At 37.3% G+C, this 20,831-nt stretch overlaps 1 protein-coding gene across 5 annotated transcripts in view; it reads right to left on the minus strand.

The window, feature by feature from the left end:
- LOC127443665 (bifunctional UDP-N-acetylglucosamine 2-epimerase/N-acetylmannosamine kinase-like) overlaps window positions 1-20,831 on the minus strand; it is a 44,732-nt gene continuing 23,901 nt past the window's right edge. For all 5 annotated transcript variants that reach the window (XM_051702409.1, XM_051702407.1, XM_051702408.1 and 2 more), the window contains 11 exons: window positions 20,551-20,759; window positions 14,487-14,941; window positions 12,982-13,134; window positions 8,717-8,929; window positions 7,764-7,851; window positions 7,430-7,640; window positions 6,433-6,562; window positions 5,831-6,052; window positions 2,637-2,819; window positions 1,126-1,242; window positions 1-1,031 (listed from right to left, as the gene is read on the minus strand). In XM_051702409.1, coding sequence (XP_051558369.1) covers window positions 796-1,031; window positions 1,126-1,242; window positions 2,637-2,819; window positions 5,831-6,052; window positions 6,433-6,562; window positions 7,430-7,640; window positions 7,764-7,851; window positions 8,717-8,929; window positions 12,982-13,134; window positions 14,487-14,941; window positions 20,551-20,720 — 2,178 coding nt within the window. In that variant the 5' untranslated portion in view covers window positions 20,721-20,759 and the 3' untranslated portion in view covers window positions 1-795. The remainder of the gene's footprint in view (window positions 1,032-1,125; window positions 1,243-2,636; window positions 2,820-5,830; window positions 6,053-6,432; window positions 6,563-7,429; window positions 7,641-7,763; window positions 7,852-8,716; window positions 8,930-12,981; window positions 13,135-14,486; window positions 14,942-20,550; window positions 20,760-20,831) is intronic.

The following is a 20,831-nucleotide window of genomic DNA, read 5'->3' on the forward strand; positions in this document are numbered from 1 at the left end:
GGAAAAAAAAACAGTTTATTAATAAACCTGAAACCACTGATGTTTCAGTGTACAATTGTACAAGTAAAGCTTTGTTTGACAACATTTGTGATATATATAAACTTGCATACAAGTTTATACATACACTTTAATGGCAAATACTGCGAATGCAGTTGTCCTACAATCCCTCATTAATCATCAGATATAATGCTTACATATGTAGTGAGTGAATAGCAGCATGTATGCAGTCCAGTTATAAATTAAAACAATTCAATGGTAATATAATGACATGCGTTCAGTGGTTTTAATGATTAAATAATATATTATAGAATACATTGGACAAACAGCAGTTTGTTTGTATGTTCATTCATTCACTCATTCATATGGGCTGGATGATTGGAGTAAACAATTTACACATATGGTGCTCAAAAAATAAGAAAGACTTGGCAATAGATCAGCATAAGGCGCTAAAAGAGAGAGCGTAAGAGAGAGAGGGTGATAAAACCGCATCAGTATATTTACAGAATCCTCCTTGTATTAAATACCCAGTTTCATTGTGCATACAAACATTAAAATCAAATCCTCCTTCATAAATTCTTTATATAGTTCAATTTATCTTAGTTAAACACCTTGATTAGGTCTTTGATTCAAAATAGGATAGCAATTGCTTGTAACAATGTGTGCTCTCGTTGGACACATAAAAGCACACTGAAGTTTTTTAGGTCAGGCTTTAAGAAGCCACTATCGACTTAATATATAAACAAAGAACACGATTGGCCCTCCGTCCCAAAGTCTGTAACTGATTGGTTCCTGGTTTCAGTAGGTACGGCGGGTGGTGTAGTCCAGTACCATGCTCGCGGCACCAAGCAGGGCAGGATCTTCGAGCTTAGACACCATGACCTTAGTCTCCTGTGCCGAGAGGAGAGCGCGCTGGCTGATGACCTGACGGACTGGATTCTCATAATGACCAGCCAAAACACCAGACAGGATCACCAGAGACGGGTTAACCATGTGCAGGATGTTCACGATGCCCAAACCCAGAGCAGTGCCAGCTGGGAGAGAAGAGGAGGGACAGACAGACCATTAGAGTTCTTCTTTAACACATACCATATCATATGGTGCTTGAATGGTGCTGGTGGGTCTTACCTGTGTTAAGTATGCTCTCAGCTTTGGAGTTGCCGAGATGAGCAGCACTGATGAGATGAATAGCGGTCACCTGTTCTTTGTTATTCAGAGTCATTCCCTCCACCAACAGCAAGTCCTCTGTCATCAAAATGGAAAAACATGTAATTACAACATTTACATGCATGGCAAAAACATGCAACGCAGACATATTATGTAATTACATATTAATTACAGGTTAATAAGACATATTTAAACTTTGTAACATTTTTAATCACAACTTTTCCATTAGAACCATAACCCAGAATTAAAATGAAATTAAATAACCCTAAAACACACATTGGTAATTAGTTTGTTACTAGAACTCCAACACTATGTTGCTGTGCTATAGAGTGCAACAGTGCCCGTCCACTTTTTCAGCCGTCTTGTTCCGATAGTATTTTTCCCATTCACTTCTTCCATAAGGATTTCATAAAATCCTTCATAAAAGAGTTCAACGCTATGAACAAACCAACCAACACCGTGAATCACAACAATACAAACTTTGATTTGAAGCAAAACAAATTTAGAAAATTAGACTAAAGGTACAAGACAGTGTACTTAACATCTTTAATGAGGGAATGAACTACAGTCCCATGAAGAATTGCAAATGATGTAATCGAATTAAAAACTATAGGAAAATATAAAACTGCTGTTTTAAAATTGTTGATAAGTGTACAAACAATATATTTCGATTTTATTGCAAAAGTAGTTTGAGAATGTAGGGAGATCAACTCTATTGTATCATTCACAGAGCTTTGTTTGCTGTAATTCTCTAATTGGTGGATCTCTTCACTTTAAGATCATGGGGAAGTTCTTCTACAAAACTTGATTTTTGAAAAATGAAGATGAAAGAGCAAGGGCTGATGGCTTCAACAGAAGCACATACCCATCAATTAATAACCTCAAAGCTCACGGTAGGTCTGTCTTCAAAGATTTATAAGTTTTTGTTAGAAATCTACTCCCCTATGGAGAAAATGAATGGGATTTTACTTCCAAAACCAGATTGTTGCACTCTATTGTCATATACTAGAAAAATGTGGTCAGGTGAGTAGCGTCACTACTCTTAGTTACTGCACAACAATGCAGACCAGCATGCAGTGTGATTACTACTTCCTTATATCAGGGTTAGGTCTGTGTTTGTCTTTAAAGAATGAATAGATAATGGCTGGTGGTGCAATATGAGATATGACGAGGACAGAAATACAAAACCAACATTTGAGAGCGGGTGCAAGTTCACGTTTTGCTTTTTTAGCTTTGGTATGGTAAAGATGACAAAGATTATGTAGACAAGTGGAAAACAAAAGTGATGATTAACGTAATGTTAACTGTGACATTTTACAAACGCAGTACGAACCAGTCTTGTTGTTTAGAGTCAACTGAAAGGAAAAGTTACGAAACTGGAACATTTTGTGTCAGGGTGGGCGAGGCTGATAAATATGATTTAGTGCAAATGTCTGTGTGTGTGCGTGTGTGTATGCGTATTTGTATCTCACCGTCATGCAGTCTCTTGGCTTCTCTCTCTAGGGCAAGGCCTGATGAGTAGGCTTCTATACAGCCGTGGCTACCACACATGCATTCTGGTCCTTCCAGAGAGACTACGATGTGTCCCAGTTCTGCTGCACAAAATGTGCTGCCGTGGATTAGTTCATTATGCTGGATTATACCGCCCCCAATTCCTACACACACAAATGTCAAACACAAATGTCAAAGCTACAGGCAAAATTCCAGTGTCAAGCATAAATGTTGACTGTATCAGCTTCAGGCTTAATTGTATGCAAGTATTCCTACACTTCATCAGATAAATGTGATCAATCAGGAATCGAGAATAATAGCAGCTGGAGAAACCTGTATTTCTAATACGTATATTCACATTTGTATCCATAGGAAGGAAAAGCATTACTTTAATGCCATGGTACTCAACATGTGGCCCAATCTTTTTGTGGCCCGCGTGCTGTTGTCATCACATAAAATGATTGAATTTGTATGAATTTTGAGGTATCAATTTTCTACAGCATTTACTGTAATTCTCAGTATGGATAAACTGCTGAACCATTATAGAGGAAAAGGCAAACGGATAAAAATAATGAATTAAACTACAAGTCCGTGAATATAAATCTGATTATTAACCACTATATAACATGAGTGCGGGCGGGGTCTGCAAGCGTGCGTTGATAACAGTTTGTGCATGCTCTCAGCCACTTTAAACATGCACCCGCTGAGTCTCTCTTCAACACCTGCTCGTCACTGCTATAGCTTGAATCAATCGATTGTCGGGTGACAAATGAACTCAACAGAGATGTATGCTTGTCACAAACAGTAATAACAGGAAAAAAAGGGTAATCCTGCAGTAGCGGAGTTGAGACATCTTCTCCCAAATGCTTAATTTTTAGTGATTTGCGTTGCTTACCTAAAATAATTCTGAAAAGAGGGTAACAGATAATGATGTTTGTCTTATTGAAGCGCTTTTGGAGCTAGTATTGGATATAATTGTCTGTGTGTGTTTACTAGGTGGCCAGTATGTCATGACAATCTTTGACAGTAACAACAGAACATATCATCATCTTTCTATATATGGCAAAAAATGTTGACATTTCTCAAAATGTACATTTTAATTATATATTTTCAATTTTAGAGTGGTGCATTCCGCAGCAGTATATGGCCTACTTGTCTAGTGTGGATCTTTTAAAACAAACAACCAAAAAACATATTGGCCTATATATGATCATTAATAGTACACTGCCTGGCCAAAAAAAAGTTGCCGTTTGGATTTCAATAAGCATATACTTATCGGAAAAAATAAATTTGCTAGGGAGCATAAAGATTGGAATGTGGAGCAAGTCTGATGAGTCCAGATTTATCCTATTCCAAAGCGATAGGCGTGTCAGGGTAAGAAGGGAAGTGCATGAAGCGATGCACCCGTAATGCATAGTGCCCACTGTACAAGCCTCTGGAAGCAGTGTTATGATCTGGGGTTGCTTCAATTGGTCAGGTCTAGACTCAGCAACGCTATGCGGCAATAAAATGAAGTCAGCTGACTACCTGAATGTACTGAATGACCAGGATATCCCATCAATGGATTTTTTCTTCCCTGACGGCACAGGCATATTCCAGGACGACAATGCCAAGATTCATCGGGCTCAAATTGTGAAAGAGTGGTTCAGAGAGTATGAGGAATCATTTTCACACATGAATTGGCCACCACAGAGTCCTGACCTTACCCCATTGAAAGTCTTTGGGATGTGCTGGAGAACACTTTACGGGGTGGTTCGACTCTCCCGTCATCAATACAAGATCTCGGCCAAAAATGAATGCAACTCTGGACGGACATAAATGTTATGACGTTGCATAAGGCCACGACGAATGCGCACCGTAATCAAAGCTAAAGGCAGTCCACCTAAATATTAGAGTATGCACATTTTTTTTTGCTATATATATATTATATATATATATTTAAATATAATGTTTTATTTTACTTGTGTTAATTACATGTGTCCATTACGTATTAAATAGCATAGTCTGCTCACCTCATTAATATAAAAAATTAATTAAAATATGTTTTAATAAATAAAATAAATAAAAAAATAGTGCTGCCCTTGAGGCTAAAGGGATCCTGCTTTCCTGCTTTTATTCATTATTTATATTATTATTAGTAGTAGTAGAAGTCGTAATAATAATATTATTATTAATAATAATAATATACATTATAATTATTATTAATACTAGTAATAACAATAATAATATATCACATTGTTATTATTAATAATAATAATAATAATTTGACTATTATTAGGGGCCAAGCACCTAAGGTGTTGTGGCACCTATTGTATTCGTTAGTTTTCCTATTATTATTAATCCTTGAAGGGGCGCTGATTTTAGAGAGAAATGTTTTTTAATGCAGCACTGACATTATAACTCTGTTGAATTGCAAAGTGGTGTTGGTTTGCTTTGCGTCATATTTGGTCTGTGTTCTTTGTGTCCTGCTTAGTGTGGTGCTATGCTAATTTTAAGTGTCAATGTGCATGTCCTCATTCATTTAATTTTAATGAGTTACACTGAATAAAAAATTAATTTTTGTAAGAAAATGCAGACTTCATCTGTAAAATTCCCCCTTTAAATATAATGCTTTGATCATATTTAAGAGTGTGAATTTTTTTGACCTCATGAATCAAACAGATGTAAATTTCTCTTACAGTCTTTATCAATTTTTAATTTTGCTTACACATATAGCACAACAATAATCACTGTAAATAATGTAGTGTTGTGCAATATTTGATCAAATAAAGGCCATTATTTGCCATTTGTACAATGACCTCTACCCCTGTAATATTCAGCCCCGAAATCGAATGCAACAGTGTTGATACAAAAAAGAAACATATTTTATGACCATTTATCTTAATATTGGAGGGCATGCATCCCCCAATGTCTATTTAAAAAAATTTGTATTTAAAAAAAAAATACATACAATGGCACTGTTTCCTAAGAATGGCCCTTCTATGAAAAGGGGGTAGAGAGCTGCTTGAAAATGGTGTGGAAACTTGATAAACTAGTATCACCAGTCAAACAGCTCTAAAATCTTTGTCTGTTAGTTCATCATCTTTTCTGTCAAATAAAGAGAGAGCCACCCTCCCCCCCCTCCCCCCCACCCCACATAGTAACAGCAGTAAAAGACATAAGAAAAGAATCGAACCGGTTCCAGTGATAATAGTGACAAAGTTCTCCACGCCATTTCCGTGGCCAAACTTTTTCTCAGCAAGGGCGGCACAGTTCCCGTCATTGTCAACCCAGACGGGCAAGTGGAGGGTGCTGGAAAGGGGTGTGCGGATGTCCACTGAACTCCACTCATTTATCAGCTTTGTGGAGTGGAGGACCACCCCATCTTGAGGGTTCACACGGCCCCCTGTGCTTACACCTGAAACACAATAAAATCTTTGAATAAATGGATAGATGAAAGGATATTAGCTTTTTCACCAATGCTTTTCCATGACTTTTCTATGATCATTCCAGTCATTTATGATCACTGGACAGAACAGATTTAAACAGTTATACTTATTAGTTTGCAGAAGTCCCTAATAAGACCTTCAATGTAAAAAGACTGATGGTTCACACTTCCTTGGAGGCAAGCTTTACTCTACACAAGCATTTACGAAGACTGATATCACTGAAATATTTTCATAGATAATGAAAAATTGTAGAGAAGAGCAAAAAAAAAATGTCTCTTTAGAAATTTAGAATGAATGGAAACATGGAAAACATGATAAATGGAACAAATGGACCTGAGCACAAACGTACCGACACCCAGGATTCTACAGTTGAGGTGAACAGCATCAGCCATGGCCTGTTTGCACATGGTCAGTATCAGCTCCATCCTCTCTTCAAATGTCTTAGGATTCAGCTGAATATACCTCTTAACCACTTTTCCCTGAAACACAAACATCCACATACATGATTAAATAAATAAACACCCAATCTCATGACAAATAAAAAAAAATAAATAAATAAAAAAAATTACAATTACAAAGCGGTAAAGACAAAATTCAGGAAAACCAGAATTTCAGACAGGCACTTATTAAACACTCATAAAAATCATGCTGAAAATTATGTAATTCAATTTTTAAAAATAATAAGGAAATATTTTCTGAACCAGTACATGCATTCTGAGTGGAATTACAATAATGTCCCATTTCTCCCACAGATTATTATATTGCAGCTCTTTGATTGTTTATTTGATCAGTTGGTAAGAGGTGGTACGTCTCCATCACTCTGAGTGGAGGTATGATCCATGTGAATGTTATACACCTAAACCAATAAAGTACCTAGTCAAATTACTGCATTCAAAAAGACATTCACACTACACACCAGAAAGTGTGCTATGCAAACTTATTTCTAAATTCAAAGTAAGAAGTTTTGGATTGTTTCACTGTGCAAAAATATAAAAATTGAATTAATTGTGTAATTTATGGAATTTTTTTCCCTCTTCACACACAGTAGTAACAGAGATTATGCAACCCTTCTGATCAAACTTACTGCTGTTTGTTGTACAAGCAGAGTTTTTATGTTTTATTGAAATAAAATGTTGACGTACTGTATGTGCTTCCATATCCTGCTCAAAAAAACATACATGCACACGTCATAAGCAAACACATCTTGTCATAACCAAACACAGCTGTGATGTTCAGCCTGTTCTACATATTGTGGTTCAGGATGCTCTTCAATTACTTCTCTGATGACATGTCCAGAAGATGATCTGGATTTCTATGCTTAATTTTAGAAGTCTGCCATTGTATACCTTCATGCTGACAATGGCCACACGCAGGTTGGTCCCCCCCAGGTCTACAGCAAGAGCACTCTGGGTCTCCAGAATGTGGTCAATATCTTGAGAGATGCACTCCTTCACCGGTGGGAAACAGAACTTCTTCTGAAGCGGCTCCGATAGGTCGATTGATTGCAGGAACTTCAAAATGCGTTGGACCGCATTTCCATCACCGTAGATTTTTGAGCTAGTGGATAGAGTTAGAACGTTTAGTGGACATTCAGGGTGACTGAGACCCAAAATAGGATGGCTCTCTAGAGTAATTGATTCTGATCGGTCAATTAGTCAGAAACATTAATGATCTTATTACCAGGGGTAGCGTTTTCCAAACTGCAGCTTCAGGGCATGGAAGATTTTATTATGCGTGTCTGCGTCTCGCACATGTAGAACATTTTCCCCTGTTGTAACAACAACATGCATTGGTCAAACTGGTTCATCAAGACATGAAAACTGAATTACACAAAAAAGCAGTCTGTAGTTTTTCTGAAGAATAAACATATGCCGATTTCAAGAATACAAACTGAGCTGCATCCTGAATGTTCTTTCTTCTGTGGAACACAAAAGGAAGCATTCTGAAGAATGCTTACACTGCTCTTTTCCATACAACAAAAGTAGAAGATGATTTATAGATATATTAACACACCAAAAAAAGTTACTAGAATGCAGTACATACAACTTCTGCACTACATTGCTGAACCGACCAGTCAAGTTGTTATTCCCCTCTGTCATAGATTTCAAATCTAATTCGCATTTGTGGACGTATACACAAATATTCACACAATAAAATGCGATTGGTCACAAGACATAGGAATATAAGAGATGTTTGACATCACTAACATCAAACCTGTATAATGTCAATGATGTCAAACATTATTTGTTCGCGCATGTCTCACAACTGATCGCCACACAACGCATTTGAATGTTTTGGAATGAATGCACATGTGATTCTTTTGTTGTATGGAAAAGAACAGCTCAGACATTTTGCCTAACATCTCCTTTTGCGTTCCACAGACGAAAGAAAATTATATATGTTTGGAACAATAGTGTGAGGGTTAGTAAATGATGATAGAAAGTTCTACACTTAGCCAAGTTTCACCTTGGCCAGCAATTCATTTATCCATTAACAGAATTATCAACTGACAGAATTCTCCAAACCACTGGATAAACACTATAATAGCACTGAAAATATGATCAAATCTTAGCTGCTGTAACACCTAAATTTCTCTTTACAGATCAAAATGTCATATTCATATCTTATCTCACCAGTCTCTCGACCTGTCTGGCGATTACCCAGGTTAACAACAGGAGTCCCGAACGCTCCAGCCTCCCGAACTCCACAACTGCTGTTCCCGATCATACAGCCGGCATGGGCCACCAACTGGATAAACTGATCAAATGGAACATGCTTCACTGCACGGAAGTTTGGGTGCTGTTCGATTCCTTTTCTCCTCATCACACGAACCATCTCTTTACTGCCTTAATGAGACAAAGACAGAGCAGCATAGTGTTAATGTTGAAAGGGCCATATTCCAGTCTACAGGCCTATTCACACAAAGACCCAATTTTTCTGGGCAAATGTTAGTTCCGAACAAGCTTTTGTTTAGGAGCAGTTGATTCCCATGGTGCTTCCCATGGCGCTATTCACATTGGGTCTGACAAATCATCCGATGACAATCTGAACGTTTTTTACAGAGAGCAGTCAGACTTTTTTTCTTCAGACTGCAATGAAAACTACTGACCAATGAGATAAGAGCTTTTTGTCATTTTTCCACAGTCACTGCTGCTGCACAATCCAGCGTGTTGGTGGTGCTAATCAACTGGCAAACACAGAGGTGCTGTGTTCTTTTACTTGTCTCACACACAAAACTCTGAATTCAATGCAAATATGCAGTACATAAATAAAATAGAAGCTATAAACACATTCTTTCTTTTTATAATATTTATGTACTTACATATTTATGTGTGGATAACTCATAATATATCAGGTGTTTTGTTTTAATGTACATTATTTACATTAAATCACTGTGCATGTTATTTTATCCTGGCATTAATATAGCAGTGAGGTGGGGCAACCAAATTGGCCCGGTTGCTAGAGAGGGTAGAGTCACATGGGGTAAACTCCTCGTGGTCACTATAATGTGGTTTGTTCTTGGTGGGGCGCGTGGTGAGTTGAGCGTGGATGCCGCGGTGGATGGCGTGAATCCTCCACACGCGCTATGTCTCCGTGGCAATGTGCTCAACAAGCCACGTGATAATATGTGCGGGTTGAAAGTCTCAGATGCGGAGGCAACTGAGATTCGTCCTCCGCCACCCGGATTGAGGCGAATCACTACGCGACCACGAGGACTTAAAAGCGCACTGGGAAATGGGCATTCCAAATTGGGTGAAAAAAAGATAAAGACAGAATAAATAATATTTAGGTGTATAAATATAAAGACAGAAGACACAGGATGTATATGCAACAGCACTCTTTATTCATCTCACTCGCACAAAATACACAGATTCAATATTTCTCAAAATGTATCAAAAACATGAAAAGAACATAATGAAAGTTACGCCAAATAAGGTAAATAAATGCCATAACTAGGTTAAAGATATAAATCTCATGCATTGACCACTGATCCATGCACCAGAATAAATGATTGTAGAACAATGACAACAACTATACAGGGGTGAATTTGTTTTACATTTTTCGGTCTTTGCATGAATAGACCTTCCGTCGGCAGTTCATCTTGCAAATACGTCATGAATTTGGAGTAATTAGGCCTTCCTGTTGTACTTTTCCCCCAAAAGCCCACTTAAAATGTTATTCAATATTTCTGTCAAGAAAAACCATCGAAATTTAGCTTAACCAAATAATCTGCCCTCTTTTTGACCCTGAGAATAAAGCAGACTTTGCACAAATTACATTATTTATAATTGTGGTTGTGACTTTGATTAATTCTGATAGACCCAATTTTGCAGCTTACTTTCAATAAATGATTGGTGGAATGGGGATGGAGCTTTGCAACGTGAATATTAAAGCATGTCTACAGAGTGAATAAAACTCTTCAAAATCTTGTTTTCTATTAAATGTTCCATTTAAATTTAAGCTTTTGTTCAAATGCCTTTATGTAGATGTCAAACCAACATCCTATAGACTCTTGGCCTGTGATCTTGAACTCTGTAACTGTTATCCCTAATCATGCTGTCTATAGACTGTGTCAGCGCCCTTTCTAATGTTTATACTAGTGCCCGACCGATATATCGGTCGGCCGATATTAGCGTTTCACCGATATATCGGTATCGCCATATATTTTACCGATATGCGCCAATATGAAAACTTTTTTTCAGAACATATAATGCAGAAAACAATGCTTTAGAATTGGTGTCATAGTGTAGTTTGTCCAGCAGAGCGCACTCCATCTCCATTGTTTACAGAGCTGACTCGGAGCTGGCGGTGGTTCTGCAGACAGGGCGGAGTTAAACGGTGCGGATTTGAGCGGTCTCTTCTTGTTAAATTGCTAACTAGTTTGTGAAATACATACTGGAAATTTAATAAAAAATGACCCCATCATTTTATATAACTAATATAATGCTAACCCTGTCCCTGACAACCATGTCACTCATGTTTATCACATTCACATCTGTTTGCTGTTAGCCAGCTATATTTTGTCGGTGCAGTAAGTAATGTAGCAGACTGAAAGGGAAAACATCAGAGCATCTTTTTGCAGCTCAGCAGACAATGGTGCGGTGGTGGATTGTGTGTGGTGAGTGCTGATTTCACACTTCGCTGTTACCTAATTGGTGAGACACAATGCTGGAAAATAAATAAAGTCCATCTTTTACTCTCCGTGGCAACGAGCTTACAGCTAACTAGCTAACCACGTAACAGCGATATTCTTCTGAAAATCTTTTTTTGTTTGTGTTCTGCAGGAAAAAAATGAAAGTCATACACTTGGATCTTGGATCGAATGAGGGTGAGAAAATTATGAGAATTTTCATTTTTAAATGAACCATCCCTTTAATGGTGCATTCAAGTCACATCAGAATGATCATATTTATGGGATGAGTGTAAATGAACACCACAGTCCATAAAAATTGGAACACTGAAGGAGGGAGTTGAGTCATATTAGTGACCAGAACAGAGACTAGTGGGGGTGGGCTCTTTTCATTTGGGCCAATAAACAACCACCCAGTAACCACCCAGAACACCCTGGCAACTGCATAGCAATGTGCTGAAACACAGTTAAAACAACTTAACAACAGCATAGCAACAACCTGACAACCACCTAGAACTGTCAACTGCAGAGCAATGTGCAAAAACAACTTAGCAACAGCATAGTAATAACCTGGCAACTACATACTGTATCAATGCACCAAAACACACAGCAGAGATCACCTTGACAACTGCATAGCATGCCCTAGCAACCATCCAGAAAAACCTAGTTACCACATACTATAGAATAAATGTGCTACAAAGCAAATATAAAACTTTAGCAACCACCAGAAAACTATTTTTGCTTAGGCAAAGACCATTCACATAAAATATAAAAATAAATATTGTTGGACATTGATAATTATTCATACACATCATAGCTTGTTTAAATGTAAAATATAAAAGCATGTGATTGACTTTTATATGAACAGGTCTCCTGGAAAGGTGGGAGACTGATCCCACATAACTTCATTATTTAGCAGCTTTCATAATGTTTAAGCCTAGACTAATCAAATTAATTAGTAAAAAACAAAAAAACAAAAAAAAAGTAACTCACATGAGCAGTTTTTTGTCTTCCCCAGTGGAGACAGACGACGGAAAATGTAATTTGGCACACGCTTCACTTGTAATTTTGATTCAGATTCGTGATTCACAAAACGAATCATTCAGACCGCTTTTTGAATATTCTTGTTCGGTTCAAAGGAATCAAATTTTAAAGATTCGACTCGAATGATTCTTTCAATGAATCACACATCACTATCACCGATCTGCATGCATTTTTGCATGTACAACTGTTTTTTGTTTTTTTTTGCGGTGTTCAGTCGCAAAAGTAATGAAAGAGTCTGGAGAAATTTATCGGAGTAAAAGTATCAGTTTTCTGTTCAAAATGTAGTCAAGTGAAAGTCCAAAGAAATATTTATACTCAGGTAAAGTACAAATATTAAAAAACTGTACTTAAGTACAGTAACAAAGTATTTGTACTTCGTTACTGTACACCTCTGGATTCTGGAAACAGATTTTGGTTTTATTCCAACAGATGAAAAAGCACCTTTTGACTTATGTCTCCAGTACTAATCTGTCTTGCAAAAGTAATCTTGCACATCAGGACAGGAACTGATAAAGCCACATAAAGTCTTTTATTGTGGAAATAAACATCTGCAGAAAAAAACTGAACGCAGATGTTCTTTTGCCCCGTTGGCAAGTGATATTAACATCTCAATCCATCTCTTACTTCGTCAATTTGTTGTTACATATTGATGGCAGGCATGCTGAAGATGTTCTGTGAAGTCTTTGAGAAGGATTTGAGAGAAATAAACAAAAAGCAACTGACCTGCATCTATATTGGGGAAGAGTATGAGAGTTCTCTTGTTGAAGGAGATGAGAGCGTCCAGCATTAACTCATAGATCTTAATGGAATTCTTGATGTCTGTGGTAACGGGATGCTGCAGGGCTACGATATAGTCTTGCTCGTTCACATGATCTCCTGTTTAAGAAATAACAAAATACACACACACAGAGAGAGAGAGAGAGAGAGAGAGAGAGAGAGAGAGAACTTTTAAAATGCATTTTGCTTTGTTTGGTATCAAAACTGATTTTTTTTAAACATTTTAAAACTTGCAATTTTAAGGGGGTTTTCCAGGTTTAAAATAAGCTAAGCTCTTTCACAACCATTCTGTGACATGCTGTCAATTACAGCAGAAAATAATTTTGGCTCGTTCTTCGCGTTTATGGTCATGCACTTACAATGGAAGTATAAGGGGCAAGGCATTCCAGAGGGTTTCAGAGCAGAAATGTGCAGCTTAAATTTTTTTAAATCACTTTGTAAAATTCTGCTGTGTTATTTGAGTTGTGCAACTGTCTAATTTTCTTAGCAGCCAGATTAATTTTTTTGGCTTATGAACTTCTGGTTATGCATTATTTATGTCATTCCTGTGGGTGGAGTTTGCACCATGCAAACAGTACTTTGCAGATATTTATATTGCATCCCTTTTTGATCTCCTTGTGCAAGTTACAAGGTTTTTCACAGCTTTATATGACTATGTCTTGTGGCTATTGCGGCAGGGTGAGCAAGAGACAGACACAGTGAACATGGCGTCAGGCCTCGGAGAGATGTTTATTGGAAATAATAATAAACAGAATATGTCCAAAAGGGGAATTAATGTGACCATAATAAGTGTAATAACTGTCCAAAAAAAAGGGGGAATCTGGCGTCTTCGCGGTGAGACAGGACTCTTTGTAGGAAAGGGGAGTGTCGACAGGAATGGTCCAGGACGTGGACAGGGTCCGATGAATGCACGCTCTCCCCTCCGTGGTCCATGGCACGAGGGGCGGTGGCTTCTGTCCATTTTTATAGCAGCGTTGATGAGGCTCCACTCACATCAGGTGTGCCTCATTATCCGCTGCCCAAATGAGACTCATAAAACAGCACCTCTCCTCATCTCCAGCCCACTCCCGTTGTGAGCCTAGCTGAAGGGCGGCCCTAAGAGGCGGGGTGATGACGAGAGGGAGGGGCGAGTCATTCAGAACACTATACTTTTGAAAGTGTGCATTTTAACATTTATCAAAGTGTAATCTCTTGCCCAATAGACTTTCATTCTAAGTGCCTTTCTGTAAATACAGTTTCTACTTGTTTTTACAAAGTGATGGACTTGTCCAAATTTGCTGTGGAAATTGACAGTATGCCACAAATGCTGCCGATAGACCTGATGTTGTCTTTTAACAATTCCATTAATATTCCATTAATAATAATCATCAAAATGTTTTGATCGGAGGATTAAGTATTCTTCAGGTCTCACAGATCTGCTTTAGAAATCCCCATCCCATCCATCTACTTACCGAGCCAGGACTTAATGATATCAGCATAATCATCTCGTTGGTGGGCAGTTAGCAACTTGTCGTATGACGGGCAGCCAGCCAATAAGATTCGAGAATGGTCTTCGCACATGGAAATGAGGTGTCTCTCGGCTGAGCACGTGCAGACAGCGTGGTAGTGTGCCAGTTTGGAGATGGCATGACGAATGGAATCATCAATGGTTCCACTCACTTCTCCACCTTCCAGGTGCAAAATGCGAATGTTCATCAGAGCCGCTGCCGTCGCCAAGGCCAGGGCGTCAAAACGATCGCCATGAACGAGCATAATGTCAGGGGCGAGACGCTGGAGGACGTCGGGAAGCTTTACGAGAGCGAGACCGACTGACTCCACCATGGCGGCTTCATCCTCACCACGAACTATGGTGTGCAACTTGGAGCCAATATCAAACTCATCCTGTTCAATCATACGAAAGGTGTTTCTAAGGATGAAAATGAAAAAATCATCATAAAACATGTTAAAAAGTTAAATCAGACAGTTAGAGAGACATTTGCACTAAAACAAAATGAACTGCACACAATTCTCTAGAATGTCACTGTATGACATAACATTAAGATATCTGTCCTCACAAACATTTACTTGAATAGGCAACTTCATGAATAAGAAGTGGGTATCTACATACTTTTCGCAATATAGTGTATCATACTGGCATCTATTCAAATTACATTTAAAAAATGCACTGGGAATAGTCTCTTATAACAGTCTTGGACAGAAATCTGCTAAAACACAACTGTTTCTTGACACTCTGATCCCATTAAACACATTTACAAGTGCCAGCATGCATTGCATTTGCCTTAGAAGAGGTAGAGGTTGCACTGAAAACACATGGTCTCTTTGCTCCCAGTTTTCATGACCCAAGGAAAAAAAAGAAGACTTCTGACTGGTTTGGCTTCATTGATAAAAGACAGTGGCTTCTAGCCACCCGCAGCAGCCCACTGTGAGGGCAAAACTCCCACCAGCAAGAGCTACGTTCCAACATTTCCATGGTAACAGTAAGATATTGTGCTGATTCATGTTATGACGCTCTCACACCCAAACTCAAATTAAGATATATGATTACTGGAGCTATAGCTTATGTCTTTTAACAGTAAAATAGAACACTGGCTACTACTCTGCTAAAATAATTACTGTTTTCAAACAGGTTTCCCAAACATACTCCCCATCTGACAGGTAGTTCCGCCCCAAACTCTTGCCATTGGTTGAACTAATATTGCTGTGTAAAGCTAGTTGGGATACTCCAACAAACAGAGCAATGTCTTGATAGTGCCAAAGGGCCACAGTTCCCACGTTTTGGGGAAAATCAACTAGAGGCAGACTGTTATATCAGTTTTAACGATTAATCGGTGCCGACAGTTGTTTTTTTTGGAGCTATCTATTATCTGCAAAAACATATACCGATAGTTTAAACTATTGTTTTATTCCTCATCAATATACCTCATCTAGTGACATACACAAAACTCTTTATCTGGTGAATATATAGGCTATAAAATGCTAGATTTGGTAAATATTTAAGTCCAGAGGCAAATGCTAGGCGTCTGCGTACAAGACACATGACGCAAATTTCTTTATCAGCAGAGTGCTCAAGCACTGAAAGCGCAGTATGAGCATGCACCTGGAATAGAGCGCAACAGTCAGGTTCCGGAAGTAAAAATTCCATTCATTTTTACACATTTATTTTTATCAATAATTATAAACCTTTAAAGACAGACCGACAGTGTGCTCTAAGGTTGTTAATCCATGGTATATGCTTCTGTTGAAGCCATCGGTCAGCGTTATTTAAACTTTGTTTAAAAATCACGTTTAACAGCGGAATTCCTGGTAAACAACTACACTACCCATGGTACAGCAGTGAAAGATCCACCAATCAAAGAACCACAGCCAAGCAACCCCGTGAAAAAAAGCTCGGAAAAGACAGCCCACTTTCATGACGCATTAAGTGTCGTCTTCCTTCACCCTCAAACTACTTATTTATTAGTATATGGCATATTCTACCGAATTGGTGCAAGCTCAAAGGTGGAAACATTTATATAAAAAAAATAAAAAATTCCAGAAAACTTTGTCCACATATACAGTGTATTGTACCATATCTTAGGAACAAATAGGTAGTAAAAGAACAGTCAGTTTTCATATTATATTTTCAGAATATTTTGTAATGTTTTTCTTTTCCCAAAATATGTCACTACCAAAACATAGAAATACACCAAAATAAAAAGGATTCTTTTTATCTTTTAAGAATTTGTTTCTATTCCCCCTATAAACATTATTTTTATGAATTTTTCTAAAAGATCTTTATAACCAAATAATAAAAATGACATTTTTAAGTTTACTAAAAATCTAAATGCAAATGTTCTCTGTAAAATGCATACACTACATGATATTGATTTGAGAGTTAATGATTCATGAAAATAAATATATATTTAATCAATCATTATCATAAACTTTTAGTTAACTCAATTTTCCTTTATTTATGAAATACCACCAGGTCTTTCGGTAGCGACTTCACTGTTTCGGTATGACATTTTGACATTTTGTTTGAAAGGTTGTGTCATATTCCCTAAAATATTTTGCATAATCTTTATGTTGAAAATATTACAAACACAAACGTGACAAAAAACGTGATAAATAAAATGTAGTGATAAATTATTAAAGACATAACAATTGTTTCTATCATTCGTATTTGGAAGGACAAACAGTACTAATAGGTGTTGCGGTAGTGACTATTCTTAATGTTTCACACTGATTTTTCAGACTTTAGAGCACATTTACTTCAAAATTATGGGATCGAACTACTCACCATAAATTTTTAAATAAAGTTGAATTATTTAAAAATTAAACCATCGATAGAATCCAAATAATTTCCTTTAACTTTAAAATAAAATAAAAAGATCTTTTAAAAAACAACATTGAAAAAAATTCGAAAAAATTATTAAGTATTATTTTGATATTTTAAAATTTAAGGATGATGGATTGGACAGCCACCTCCAAATAGAAAGTACTATATAAATTATGATTTTGTACAAATTTACATTATTATTATCTTAATGCCTTTGGTTTTAATAGATCATAACATATTCTTACGACATATCTATTATCGGAATTCATATATATTTTTTCTAATTTTATTATGGGACCGCAGTTTGCACCAATTTGGTAGAATGGCCATATTTCAGAATATTTTGCAATAAACATAAGATATATTGTTTCTCTACTTATAATCAACAACCTAAAATTTTTGTTTTATATGTTTTTTTATCTGATTACGTCATTTGCAATGCTTTATGGGACTGTAGTTTGTGCACTCGTGAAAGATGATAAGTACACAGAGTACCTTTGTCTTTTTATCTGATTTTCAATTTTGTTTTTACTACAAGTCAAAGTTTTAATGTTGTGATTCAACTCAAAGCTGGTTGGTTTGGTTCATGGTTTAGAATAGGGATGGCACCAATCCAATACCTGGATCGTATCGGCTCCGATACTGACGATTTTAGACGGATCAGGTATCGGTCCGACGAGCCCGATCCAAATCCGATACTGTGTGTTAGTCATGTTCGTTACTTCAAGCTCCAAAAATAACATAAAAGAACCATAAAAACACAATTAAAGTAGTTCATATGACTCGTGCATTTTATTCAAAGCCTCTTGAAGACGTGCGATAGCTCTGTGAATCACAAAAGGCTGTGTTTAATAAGTAAATATATAAAATGCATGCGCAGGACCAGTGCGTTAGTGGTGCTCTGTTGACACACACACTCGAGGCTATTTTTAGCCTTCAAGTGGTGCACAATATTTGAGCGCTACTCACGAACAGCATCTCAGATGTAGATGCGCAATAATTCGGTTCACTTATAATATGCATTTAGAATGGCACCGGAGGTGCATTTTACCAGAATTTGAATAAGAAGCCAATTAAACTACTGTGAAATTGCCACAAACAGACACATGAAGGACTTCCTGGAAAGTTCAGAATGTCAAAATAAAAGCCAGAGGGTTTTAAAGTTAAAGGTGCACGATTTAGAAATATTACTGTTGTATTTAAAATTCTTAAAGCCAATAATAATAGTAATAGTAATAATAATAATAATAATAATAATTTATTATTATTATTATTATTATTATTATTAGTTTAAAAATTATAACAATATTTAAGTTGAATGTGTTCCAAAAAATAACTGTGAATGAAAAGTGAACTGATATCTTACAACTAAACTGAACAAAAAAATAGATCTGCTTCCTTTAAAATCCAGACACAAAATTGAAAAACATTTGAACAGACTGTTATTACTGTTAATTTTGCTGCTACATTATCCAGTATACTAGTTAACAATAATGTTTTTCTTAATAAGCTATACATTTATATTGAAATAATGTGTAGTTAGAGGTTTGTGTTTCTTTACATATTACAGAGTACCCTCAATTAATTCTACACAATAATGTAAAGATATTCTAAACTGATTATGCAAAAAACAACAACACTGGTATCACTTCAGGATCGGTATCAGCCGATATTGAGATTTCAGATATCGGAATCAGAAGAGAAAAACATCGGTATCGGTGCATCCCTAGTTTAGAACTCTTTTGTGAAGGACTGTTTGAAAAGTCAATGGGGAAAATACTTCTGGAACCGACACAGCTGAAAAAGTGGGTGGGCACAGTTGCGCTCTATTATTTGCACTAATTAGTGGGTCCACAAGGTGGAAACACTCACAGTTGAGCTGTTGCTGTCACGAAGAAGTGCGAGAAGATGTAATTGCCAGTAAAGAACAGGAGACGAATGTGGAAACGACAACAGTGGATATGAACATCAAGAGCGCGTGCGTGAGGAGATACCTGCATTTGTATTACTCAAGGAATATAAAGACATCTTTATGGGTCTAAACTCTTGAAGATAAATAGTCCAGTATCTCATAGCAGTCGTAGCGCGCATGATTATGCGCACAGTTAAATGAAGTATACTGAAAGGCTAGTGTTCGACTGTATGCAGACCCGAAGCGTTTGTGTCAAAACCGAAGTATACACTGCCTGGCCAAAAAAACAATTTGGCCAAAAAAACGTTTGGATTAAAATAAGCAGATACTTAGGAGCCTATGAATGGATTGTTATTGCAGTGATTAATATGTTTCAGCTGGCAACAATTCTTTTAACCATAACTGATGCAGTGTGTAGCTTCTCATTTCTTAAACAACCATGTCGGAAGACGTTTCCCGTGGTCGTGGAAAAGAATGACAATGCCAAGATTCATCGGGTTCAAATTGTGAAAGAGTGGTTCAGGGAGCATGAGGAATTACTTTCACACATGAATTGGCCACCACAGAGTCCTGACCTTAACCACATTGAAAATCTTTGGGATGTGCTGGAGAACACTTTACGAAGTGGTTCGACTCTCCCGTCGTGAATATGTCATGAAGATCTCAGCCAAAAATGTATGCAACTCTGGACAGAAATAAATGTTGTGACGTTGCATAAGGTTGTCGAAACAATGCCACGACGAATGCGCGCCGTAATCAAAGCTAAAGGCGGTCCAATGAAATATTAGAGTATGCGACTTTTTTTTTTGCCAGGGAATGTACTTTGGGCTACAGGCTACATATAGAGCATTGTAACAGAGCCAAGTCTCTGTCATTTTGGGCTTGTTTACAGTTAAAGTCCAGTGTTAGGCACCAAATCTTAATTTTTCTGGTTATTATTGGGATTTTGGTTGCACAATAAACTGCTTTTGGGAATTCATTCATTTTCACTTTTGTAGCCTCAATGTCTGTGCCCGTTATAGTAAGGAGAGACTAAGAAACTTTTTATCATTCCATAAATGTTTTTTAAAATTTTTTATAAAAGCTATCTGCCGACTGATCGGTTATCCAACTTTTCCACCACCTTTGTTATCGGTATTGGCAAAATCCACTATCGGTCCGACCTCTAAAATCTCTGCATATTAAACTAGGATGGATATACGTTAACATCGAAAAAAATGACACACTTCAGCTTTAATTCTAAAATCAAGAGATCATGCCCCGCGTAACCAGATGCAGGTCTTACCCGTAATCGTCAATGAGATGCGAACCCAGCACCACCACCTCCAGGTCAAAGATATCTGAGTGTGACTTGATGCCGAACATGATGGGGGCGAGTTTGGAGTAGTCCGCTCTGTTACATGTGGCCACACAAACGCGTAGCCGACGCTTCAGCCCATTCTCCTGTCGATCCATCTTCTCCTGCGCAAGTCGGGTCTTCAGATAGTACAACTCCTACGTGAGGAAAACAATAACTTTTAGCATGTGTGTACAATATTCTGAAAGATCAGCTTTGAGTATAACTCT

This window comes from Myxocyprinus asiaticus, chromosome 7 (genome assembly GCF_019703515.2).
Source record: "Myxocyprinus asiaticus isolate MX2 ecotype Aquarium Trade chromosome 7, UBuf_Myxa_2, whole genome shotgun sequence".
In the NCBI taxonomy this organism is placed as follows: Eukaryota; Metazoa; Chordata; class Actinopteri; order Cypriniformes; family Catostomidae; genus Myxocyprinus; species Myxocyprinus asiaticus.